Source organism: Myxine glutinosa, chromosome 8 (genome assembly GCF_964187855.1).
Source record: "Myxine glutinosa chromosome 8, kmMyxGlut1.1, whole genome shotgun sequence".
Classification (NCBI taxonomy): domain Eukaryota; kingdom Metazoa; phylum Chordata; class Myxini; order Myxiniformes; family Myxinidae; genus Myxine; species Myxine glutinosa.
Genome location: NC_136268.1, coordinates 90,039,464 through 90,050,084, shown reverse-complemented (window position 1 = coordinate 90,050,084; position 10,621 = coordinate 90,039,464). Strand labels below are relative to the sequence as shown.

General features: G+C 41.3%; 1 protein-coding gene across 1 annotated transcript in view; it reads right to left on the bottom strand.

Annotated features, from left to right (window-relative positions):
• Positions 1-279: 279 nt before the first annotated feature.
• LOC137416665 (cadherin-23) overlaps positions 280-10,621 on the bottom strand; it is a 311,457-nt gene continuing 301,115 nt past the window's right edge. The window contains exons 32-36 of the mRNA XM_078783975.1: positions 6,532-6,592; positions 1,358-1,506; positions 968-1,103; positions 470-861; positions 280-297 (exon numbers count right to left, since the gene is read on the bottom strand). Coding sequence (XP_078640101.1) covers positions 280-297; positions 470-861; positions 968-1,103; positions 1,358-1,506; positions 6,532-6,592 — 756 coding nt within the window. The remainder of the gene's footprint in view (positions 298-469; positions 862-967; positions 1,104-1,357; positions 1,507-6,531; positions 6,593-10,621) is intronic.

The following is a 10,621-nucleotide window of genomic DNA, read 5'->3' as shown; positions in this document are numbered from 1 at the left end:
AACACCAGGCTGAGTTGAAGTGAAGAAATGGAGAGTTGAGTGAAGTGAAGTGAGTGAAGATTGAGTGAAGTGGAGTGAAGAATGGAGAGTAAACTACAAACAACACAAAGTATGGAGATAATAATGATGGGTAACACCAAGAGAGACTAAAAACCGAACATGTGGATGAAAGAATAGACAAAAGTAAATTACATTGTAATAACTAAATATGAATGGGCCAGACACTTGGAAGGAAGAGAAGATGTAAGATGGAGCAGGTTAACAACACAACTGAAACCGTTATATTGCACTTGAGCACTATGGAAGATGGAGAGATGAGTCGGTGAGGAACACAGAGATGGTGGTAAAAAAAAAGAAGGAAAGACAGAAGATGAAAAACTTTTGCAAGTTCTGAGAGAAGCCTTTGCCAGGCAGTGGGATGTATCAAGATGATGACGAAGACAGGTATGGCATGCAAATAGATTCTTACCGTAATGTTGTTGACTGCAAATTGATCAAGGGCCTGAGAAATGGTATCTGGGTGGAAGGCATACTCCACGAATGCTAAGCTGTCACCTGACACAGCTTTAACGGAAGTCACTAGCATGTCTGGCAGCCCATTCTCTGCCACAGCTGCATTATAAGAAGGTTTCGTGAAGATCAAGTCTTCATCCAGCTCATTGCGAAGAACAACAAGCACGGTGCATGTAGCTTTGTGGTATGGTGGAGCGCTGTCTGTCGCAGACACAATCAGTGTGTGCTCCGAACGCAGTTCAAAATCGAGCGGTGCCGCTGTCAGAATGAGCCCCGTGCCTTCATCGATATCAAAAACCGCATCCTGCACCCCGTCCTCAATAGCGTAGCGCAGTGACCCTCCTGGGCCTGCAAACCACACAGTAAACAATGGAGTAAGCCATCAAGAAATATCCTCATAGGAACAACTCTCCTTAGCTGCAAATTCTGTCAATAACCACCAACTAAAACCCACCAAGATCGGTGTCGGTCGCCTGCACGGAAATCACAGATGTGCCCACACCAGCAGTTTCTCTGAGGTCCTTTCGAACATACTCGCTTTGTGAGAATCTGGGATGTTCATCATTTACGTCCTCCACAAGCACGGCCACCTTCAAAATGATTAGCAATATATAGATGTTACTAGAAACCAAAATGAAGGTAGGACAACAATGCTTTGTCTGGAGGTATTGAAAAACTGACAAATGGACTCGTATTCAAAAAGACAAAAAAGGGGCAGCACGTTCTAGAAACAGGCCAATGTCCATTCAACATGAAGTACAAATAAATGGTGGGATTTTGGCACCAACCACCACCACACAACCCAATCCCTTGCCGACACAGAAAGTACACATCTTATTCTTACCCTGACAATGCTGCTAAGTCTTGCGCTGTCATTGTTGAAGGCTTCAATGTGCAGGACACGTTTGGCAGTCTTCTCACGATCTAGTGCAGTTGGTCCCCGTTGTACTTGGCCCGTCGTTACGTCCACATCAAAAGCATGATCATCATTGCCTTAAATCAAAAGTAACATCATTGAGGTCGTGGTCTTGATATGCTGACCATGTAATACCATTAAATGATATTGACTTTCCTTTTAGGAGGAATTAATCAAAACAGGTAATAAAGCTATTGCGTTTGTTGTTGTTGTTGTTGTTGTTGTTGTTGTTGTTGTTGTTGTGGTGGTTGATCCTTCATGTTGTTGTACAAAGGGCAATATATCCTAAAATAAAATTTAGGATTTCCATGTTTTAAACTCAGATGACATCACATGTGTACGAATGGACTTTTGATGGAATATCGACACAGTCTTAAGAAAATGAATAATATAGTAATAGATTAATGAAATGTTTTTACATTTAACTTATCTTGATATCTACCTAGCTATCTGTTGCATAACCTGTTTCATGCATTGTTGTATCGTTTCTCAGCAAGATGTGTCACTTGAAATCCAACTTTGATGCCATTTCAAATGATGGTTTACTTTGGTTTGGGATTTCAAATAAGAAGTTATATTTTAGGTTTTGAAATCTGAGATACAGATATAGTTATATGGCAGTCACAATTATGGTATTATGGTGGTACAACTTATTTGTTTAGGACACAGTGTTATAGTTCGGTACCTTAACAACGGAACTGGCCGAAATAGTTACACGCCGGACAAAAGCACCAAATTTTTTTTGGACAGTCCCACATATGTGAGGATTGATTTTTGCCTCAGCTCCAAAAAATTATATGCACCTGAGGGCTGTGGCGTCACGATGACGTCACACAGTGTTACAAATGCTGTACTGAGTTAACAGGCACTCCTACTTGTTATGCGGTCCCACCTTTTGTGTTTCATGGACTATTTCGCGTGGTACTAAAGCTTATAAATTTGTTAATAAGCATTTCAATGAATTTTGTCATGCTATAAGGACCTTTATTAAGCTAAAATACAGCATTTTATTGTAGCCGATAGAATATAATGTTCGTTGCTGTACTCGCACTCGTATAACGCATTGTAGCTCCCAGTCATAACCAACAGAATTAAACAACTTATCTTCACTGTTTTTTCATAAATGGTGTTAATGTGGTAAAGAAAAGGACACCCCACCACAGGTCGATATGGATTGGACAGCTTGTGTTATCTGTCAGAGAAGTCCCCCAGAGCAGCTTAATTGTCCACAAAATCGCCAAATCTGTGATGCTTTTTCAGTTTACAAGGCATTCTTCGAAAATGTCGAGGAATTCAAAACCTTGGATGCACTACCCGTGCGCATTGAGTTCGGGACTGATGCAACACCGGAACAGTTCCTTACAAACAAAGCCTCTTGGCATCGTTCATGCCACCAGAAATTTAACAATGCTAAACTCAAGAGAGCAAGAGATAAAAAAAACAACAACAGGTAAACAAGACATCAGACACAACTACTAGCCGATCAATCAGGCAAACAGCACTGGGAGGCAAGGATGTTTGCATTTTTTGTGACCAAACCTCGATTACCAAGCTTCACGAGTTTTCAACATTCTCTGCAGATCAGTCATTGAGAGATATGGCACTTCAAATGCAAGACCAGCGAATGCTTTCAGTACTAGCCGGGGGCGATTTGATTGTCTTGGAAAGTAAGTATCACATGTCTTGTCTCACGCAATACAGAAATCAGTACCGAACTCACCAACGGCAAATTAATACAGATACAAGCACAGACGTCGAACGAGCTAAAGCAAGAGCTTTTGCCGAGCTTGTATCGCACATAGAAAGTTTGATTGAGGATGGAGCACTTATTTTCAAGCTGGGTGACCTCCATCAATTGTTCCAGACCAGGGTTATTGAACTTGGCTGTGATAGTTCAGTGAACAAGACACGATTCAAAACCAGGCTCCTCCATCATTTCATGGATATGGGTTGACAAGAACAGTCAGATGGTAAAAACATAATTCTTGTATTTCCAGAAGGTATGCGTGACTTGCTTAAACAGACTTTAGAGGAAGACAACTATGAATCAGAAGCTCACCAGTTTGCCAAAGGTTGCAAAAATGTGCAGGAAAGAATTTCTTGCAGAAGAGGGGTGTGCTTTTTCTGGAAATTTGACTGAGTGCCAGAGGAACAGCTTGCCCAACACGACACTGCTTGTGGCAATGATTCTGTATGGACCCAGGGTTGATGGATCAATCAAATATCCCCAGGCATGTCTTTCCATAGCACAACTGTTACTTCATAACAGTAAGAAAAGAACTCCTTCCGCAGCCTCAAGTTGTCGATACAGTACTGACAAAGAGCCTCCACTCCCGGTATATGTCGGTATGAAGATACACGCTGCTACCAGACAAAGAACATTAGTGGAACACCTTGCCAATCTGGGTTTGAGCATTTCCTACAGTCATGTGCTTAAAATAGAAAATCAGTTGGCCCTATCCGCATGTGAGCAATTTAAGATTGATGGTGTAGTGTGTCCACCCAACTTAAGAAACGGTTTATTCACTTCCGTTGTTCCATGCCTTCAGTGGGTGTGACACAACTTCAAGTTTCTTCAACAAAGGAAAAAAGAGTTCATGGAAAGCTTGGAAAGCATATCCACTGGCTACAGAGGCTTTTAATACCATGGTCGACAAGCCGTTTGATCCAGTGGAAACATCGTCCAGGACCTTTCAGATTATAGAACGGCTTACTGTTGTCTTATATGATCAAACCAGCAATGTGGACATGGTAAACGAGGCCCGTCGAGATTTGTTCTGCAAGAAAATCAGGAGTCTGGAGAACATCCCTCCTACGCAGGTAAATACTTTACTTACTTGTTATATCAACAAACTTTTTCTCTCATGACAGCATTTTAATACTGTTACGTCTTTGTAGAATGCCTTACATCAGCACATGAAAAGAGTCGCCTATCAAGGAGGGATCTGGACCACAAGTGAACAGTACGATCCACAGATACCGTCTCCCAGGGGTTGGGGGTGGACAATGGAGGATAATAAGTGGTTACCAGTGTGGATAACTATCCCACAAGCAGCGGACGCCTGTGCGGAACTCATAAAATGCAACTGCAAGTCGGACATAGGCTGTTTGAGAAGCAAATGTTCCAAAGCCGGACTACCATGTACTGACCTGTGCTGTTGCAAATGTCAAAAATAAGCTAATTATTTCCCATGGAATACTGTTCTGGCTCTTTTTGAACGGTCTTGCTTCCTATCTCGTCATTATAACTCTCATACTACAAATATGCGTGTACTTCAATAAACACAAGGTTGCTGAATATACCAAAATGTCATTTTCTAGCTAAATGACGTCATTACGACGTCAAAATGACGCCATTCTAACGTCATTTTAGCTTCAATTTTTATAACACTTCGGTTGTCATCAGTGTATATGTATATCATTAAAAACACAATTGCTGAACATTTGGTACCTCTTTTTTCCTGTTGATTATCCACAAAATGCCATTTTCGGCAATATGACGTCATAAACGACGCCATTTTAGCTTCCAGTTTCATGGAATATTTGGAGCTTAGCTTTTTCTTAACAAGTGACGTCATGCAGGGATTGTGTAAAAAAAATGGTGTTTTTGTCCAGCGTGTAACAATCCATTTACTAAGGTACCGGACTATTACAAGTGCTGTAAGTTCAACACTGATTAGAATACCATCAGCATTAAATATTCCAGGGATGTGAGTTTTTGACTTTTGACAAGCTGAAAAGTGCAGAGAGGCTGTAATTACCTCCGGCACCGAAGGTGGACGGAGGTTTTATGTTTTCACCCCTGTCTGTTTGTCTGTCTGTTCGTTTGTAAACAAGATATCTCAAAAAGTTGTGAACGGATTCGTACAAAATATGACAGAGAGATAGTGTACATATGTGACAAGGACGAAATGATTAGATTTTGGTGAAGATCCAGATTCGGATCCGGCTACTAGAATTTTTAAAGGGATTCTTCGCCATTGGGAGATAGTGCCAAAAACGATACATAGAACGATATCTCAAAAAGTTATGGACAGATTTGGACGACACTTGGTGGACCGGTTAGGTGTGTGAGACAAGGACGAATCGATTCGATTTTGGTGAAGATCTGAATATGGATTCGGATACGATAATTATTTAATTCCAAGTGATTCTTCACCATTGAAAGAACGGGTGAAAAGCGATATATAACATGATATTTAAAAAAGGTTATGGACGAGTTATGACTAAACTTGGTGGACGAGTTGGTTAGGTGACAAGAACAAGCCGATTAGATTTTAGTTCAGGTCCGAATCCAGATCCGGCCGATCAGTGGGAGGTATGCGCTCTACCGAGTGCGGTACTAGTTTATTTCATTGGTTTACTATCCTGAATTTTTCTAATAAGTAAAGAATTCATTTGGACCTTTACCAATTTATGTCCTTCACCAAGCATCATATTGGACAGAAAAAAGTAGTTTCCTAATATGGAACACTCCTAAAAATCTAATAATAATAATAATAAACAGTTTTTGTGGACCATCAATATTAATTAACTAACGAGAAGTTCACAACTTTTTAAAATATCATGTTGTTTAGCGCTTTCTGCCTGATCTCTCAATGGTGAAGAATCACTTAAAGATTAAATAATTCTCGTATCCGAATCCATATTCAGATCTTCACCAAAATCGAATCAAGTCGGTCTTGTCAGACACCCAACCTTTCCACCAAGTTTCGTCCAAATCCGTCCATCTTTTTGAGATATCGTGGTATATGTCGGTTTTAGCCCTATCTCCCAATGGCGAAGAATCACTTTAAAAATTATACAAACTTATAAGTATCTATCACCTTGAGGACTGCTTCAATGTTTTCCACTAAACTCTCGTGTTTGTGTGAGAAAAGCTTTTGGCTCAATATTGTTTTCAGTTTTGATCATGCAAATGGGGGAAAAAGTCTCACATTATCATCATGCAACCAACATACCTATCTCAAGAGTAAACCAAAAAAAAAAAAACATTTCTCTAGGAAACCAAGAATAGTGGAAACTATGACAATATTAATACAGAAGAGAAGAACAACTCAAGTTTAGTAATACAGAAAGAAAGACCCAAACCACAATATCACCTGACACAATCCTGTACCAAACTTCTCCATTTGTTCCTTCATCAGCATCCACAGCCTTGACCTAGAAGGAATATAAGAAAAAAGGAACATAAATTAAAGGGTAGTCATAGCAACTGCACAAGTGCAGGCTAAATGCAGAATATGCCAAAATCAAGAGAGGGTTTTCCAGAGCATCAGATAGGATAGGTCATTAATATAGATGAGGAACAAGATCCTTCCTTGGGGCCCCAGAACACTGCCTTGGGGAAACTCCAGCCTCTACTGGGAAAAGAGTGGAGAGGGTTCCATTGACGGAAAAGCATTGACTATGACAGTAGAGGAAGTCAGAAATCCAGGCCTGTGGCCCCACTCTCAGTAAATTTCCATTTTCCATTCTGTGTCCTCACTGTTCCAGGAACCAAACCACAAAAATTCACGTAACATGAAAGTGCGTGAATATCGATTTTTGTGGACCTTTTGTCTGCAGTATATATATATATATATATATATATATATATATACCGGCGTTGCCCGGGTTCTTTTTGAATGAATTTACTACTATAATTCAGCTTTAACTCGCGGCCATAGAAGATTGACTACGATAATTCAGCTCAGCTTTTAATTCGGAAATGGGCCCAGCCTGGCCGAGGCGGCCTCGACCGGCCTCGCCACCTAGCCTAAAACCTTCCCGGGGGTCATTCCGACATTTAAAGTTATTTTTGAATGAATTTACTACAATAATTCAGCTTTTACTCATGACCGTAAACGATTGACAATTTTTTTTTTTTTTTTTTTGTATACAAGATCGAGGCTCGTGAAAGAGCTAAGTGTTCGATAGTTCAGCTCAGTTTTTAATTGCGAAATTGGCCCAGCCCGGCCGAAGCGGCCTAGACCGGCCTCGCCACCTAGCCTATAACCTTCCCGGGGCCCGTCCCAACATTTTAAGTTATTTTTGAATGAATTTACTACTATAATTCAGCTTTTACCCACGACCGTAAACGATTGACTACGATAGTTCAGCTCAGCTTTTAATTGCGAAATGGGCCCAGCCTGGCCAAGGTGGGCCTCGACCGGCCTCGCCACCTAGCGAGTTTAACGGCTCCGTGGCACATGTGCGAGCGAGCTACCGTAGCACTCCAAAAGTGCATTTGAATCGCGAGCCCAAACACAACAGTCACCCAGCTTTATTCACCTTAATCTTCTCTTCACACAACCCATAAGTGTACACTACAATTATCGATAATTTAATACACATTTATATTTACACGGTGGTTCTATGCACACTTTAATGCTGCTTCTATGCACACACTGCAAGCGCCTCCATTGCATTGGACTGCATTTCAACCACCGAACAAGTGGGCGCAAACTGACCATTAGCGTTCTGTGGATACCTTTGTTCGTTCCGTTCCATTTGTCCCTATAAACAATTACGAGCTGCCATTGTTTGCCCCCGCATTGTGGCGCTTCCTGAGCCCCACAAATGTTAATTGCGGAGAGTGCATTGCGTTTGACAGCAGGACGACCAACTGAGCAAAATGTGTCGCAGAAGTCTATCTGGCAAGGTCGGGGATAAACGGGGGTGCGCTAATAGGCGTACAGCATTTTACCGAGAGCTCGTTCTGACTCGATATTTGGACCCACCACCACTAAGGGATAAATAGCTGAAGGGCAGATGTTCGGCGCGTTGGTTTTGAAGAGCCGGGCTCTTGCTTGAGACGGACGAAGTGACGGGCAAGACACAAACTCGTCCGAGAAGATGTTTATTGTAAAAACCAACTCGGGAACTCTGAAAAGCCCGTTTATCGGGCTGCATATATATATCCAAAACCAGAAAGCATAACCGAAACCGAAAGCCACGCCTCTCAGGCGAGGCGTGTTTCGGTGGTCACGTGACCGACAGGTGCAAGGGATTATAACCGCATGCGCGGCACGCTTTGGTGGTCACGTGACCAGCCACCCCGGCGCCGAGGCTGTCCGCCGGTGACGTCACCGGCTGGAGCAAGGAGATTCTGCCGCTGGTCTCGCTTGGGGGACCCATGGGTCGCTACAGTTTTGGCTTTGTTCCTGCATTGGCTGGGGTCAGTGCTCATGGGAGAACGATCGGGGTTTGAGTGGTGGCGTTGACATTGGCGGGTTGAGCTAGTCGCCAAAGCCTTGGGCAGATGGAGCGGATCGCACCAATTAAGGCCGAAGCCAAGCCACATGTATGCATATCTTTACTTCTCACACAGTAGGCTGTGTTTGAAAAAACATCTCATGCATTCTTTTCTCAGATGTGTACCGATAAAATCGTTCTACTTAATTTACTAGCTCAGAAAGAGGCATCAACAATTTAGTGACTTCGCCATGGGCGTGCTCCTCCGGAGCAACAACCACAGATACGCACCTTCACGGGTTCCTCTCACACCGACCACACTTACATGCATGACACACAATTTAAATTTGATATCAATTTCAATTTGTACATAACTATAATATTTGTATAACAATAACTATCGTAATTAAATGTGTTGTTGACATCAAATCATTACAATGCCAACAAACGATCTGCACAAAACATATTAATTGACCACTCCCAGGTAAAATTGAGGCAGTGTATAAGCAACATACTCACTCAAGGCCTGAACACGGAAGTTTAATAATAAATCTGTGTAAAGCAATCTTTTTAATAAATTTCGTAAATGTGTTGTTGACAACAAATCACTACAACGTCAACATACGATCTTCACAATACATATTACTTGATCGCTCCCGGGGAAAAAAAAAAAACCAGGCAGTGTATAAGCACAAGACCCGATCAAGGCCTTTAGGCCAATCATCTGGTTTTATCGGGGTTCAATTTTTTTTATCCAAACAGCCCTCGCCCTTCCTCTATATGAAAGAGGAAGCCATGGAAAGTTTGGTTGCATTGGTTCCTGCAGGGTCCAAAGGCATAAACAAAGAAACACACACACACACACACACACACACACACACACACACACACACACACACACACACACACACACACACACACCCACACACCCACACACCCACACACACACACCCCAACACACTATCTTTCTTCTTTATATATTAGATATCTGATCGCTCGTAAACGGTTTGAACGTCTTTTCTCGTATGGTGAAGAGAACATTACAGAGTGGGCATTTATTACTTCATTATTGGCTGCAACACACTCCTCCATTTTTCTTCTTTCAAATACTCTAATACTGAATTAACCCCAAGGGTGACCAAAGCTGTATAAATAATTTAAAAAACGATTATTGACTTGGTATGTGCAAGTTCTCAAAATTGCTTCTTAATGTGTGAAAATGTATTTCATAAAATATGTAATATTAGATAACATGCACCAAATTAGAGGACAAATAACTCGCAAACTCTATCGGATTGCTTAGCATTTGGCCAGCTTTTTGAGCATTTCATCTTCGGAAACAAATCACAACAAGTCAAAAGTTTATGGTGTTATCTCCTATGGGGTTAAAGACCCATTCACATTTTATACAATACACATACCAGGGCATAACGGGAAAAGGGAGGGAGGGAAGCTGTAAATTGAGATAATAAAAAATGGGGAGAATGGGGAAGGAGTCAATGGAGGCATAGACACTCACAGGTATACACACATTGTACAGCAGTATATATCGTTCAATTTGGGAACAAACAGAATCACGTGTCACCATCAATCAGTTTAACCACGGCTATTGAGTGAATCAAATCAATACAAATTGTTTTGTTTTTTAATGCACTTTATATTACTATTAAAATAGCTATCAAAAAAGGCAATCTTCCTTGTATTTTGACGTGTAACCAGTGAAACACCAACCACACGACAATCAACCAATGATATTTATACATGAAGATACAAAAAGATTGCCATATCTTTGGGCACCCATTGATGTTGATCACGTCACTGTAGTCAGGTTCACTATGAAGTCAGGTTCACTATGTTTTTTCGTTCAAAATTTTGGTAGATTAGCAAAACTATACATTTTTGGAATATTCAGAGCATGAGGAATCCAAAAATTAATGTTTACATTTGCGTAGACACCTTTGCGAAAATGACACTCAGGACAGTGATGAAGATAGTCAGGTTCACTATGTTAACAAA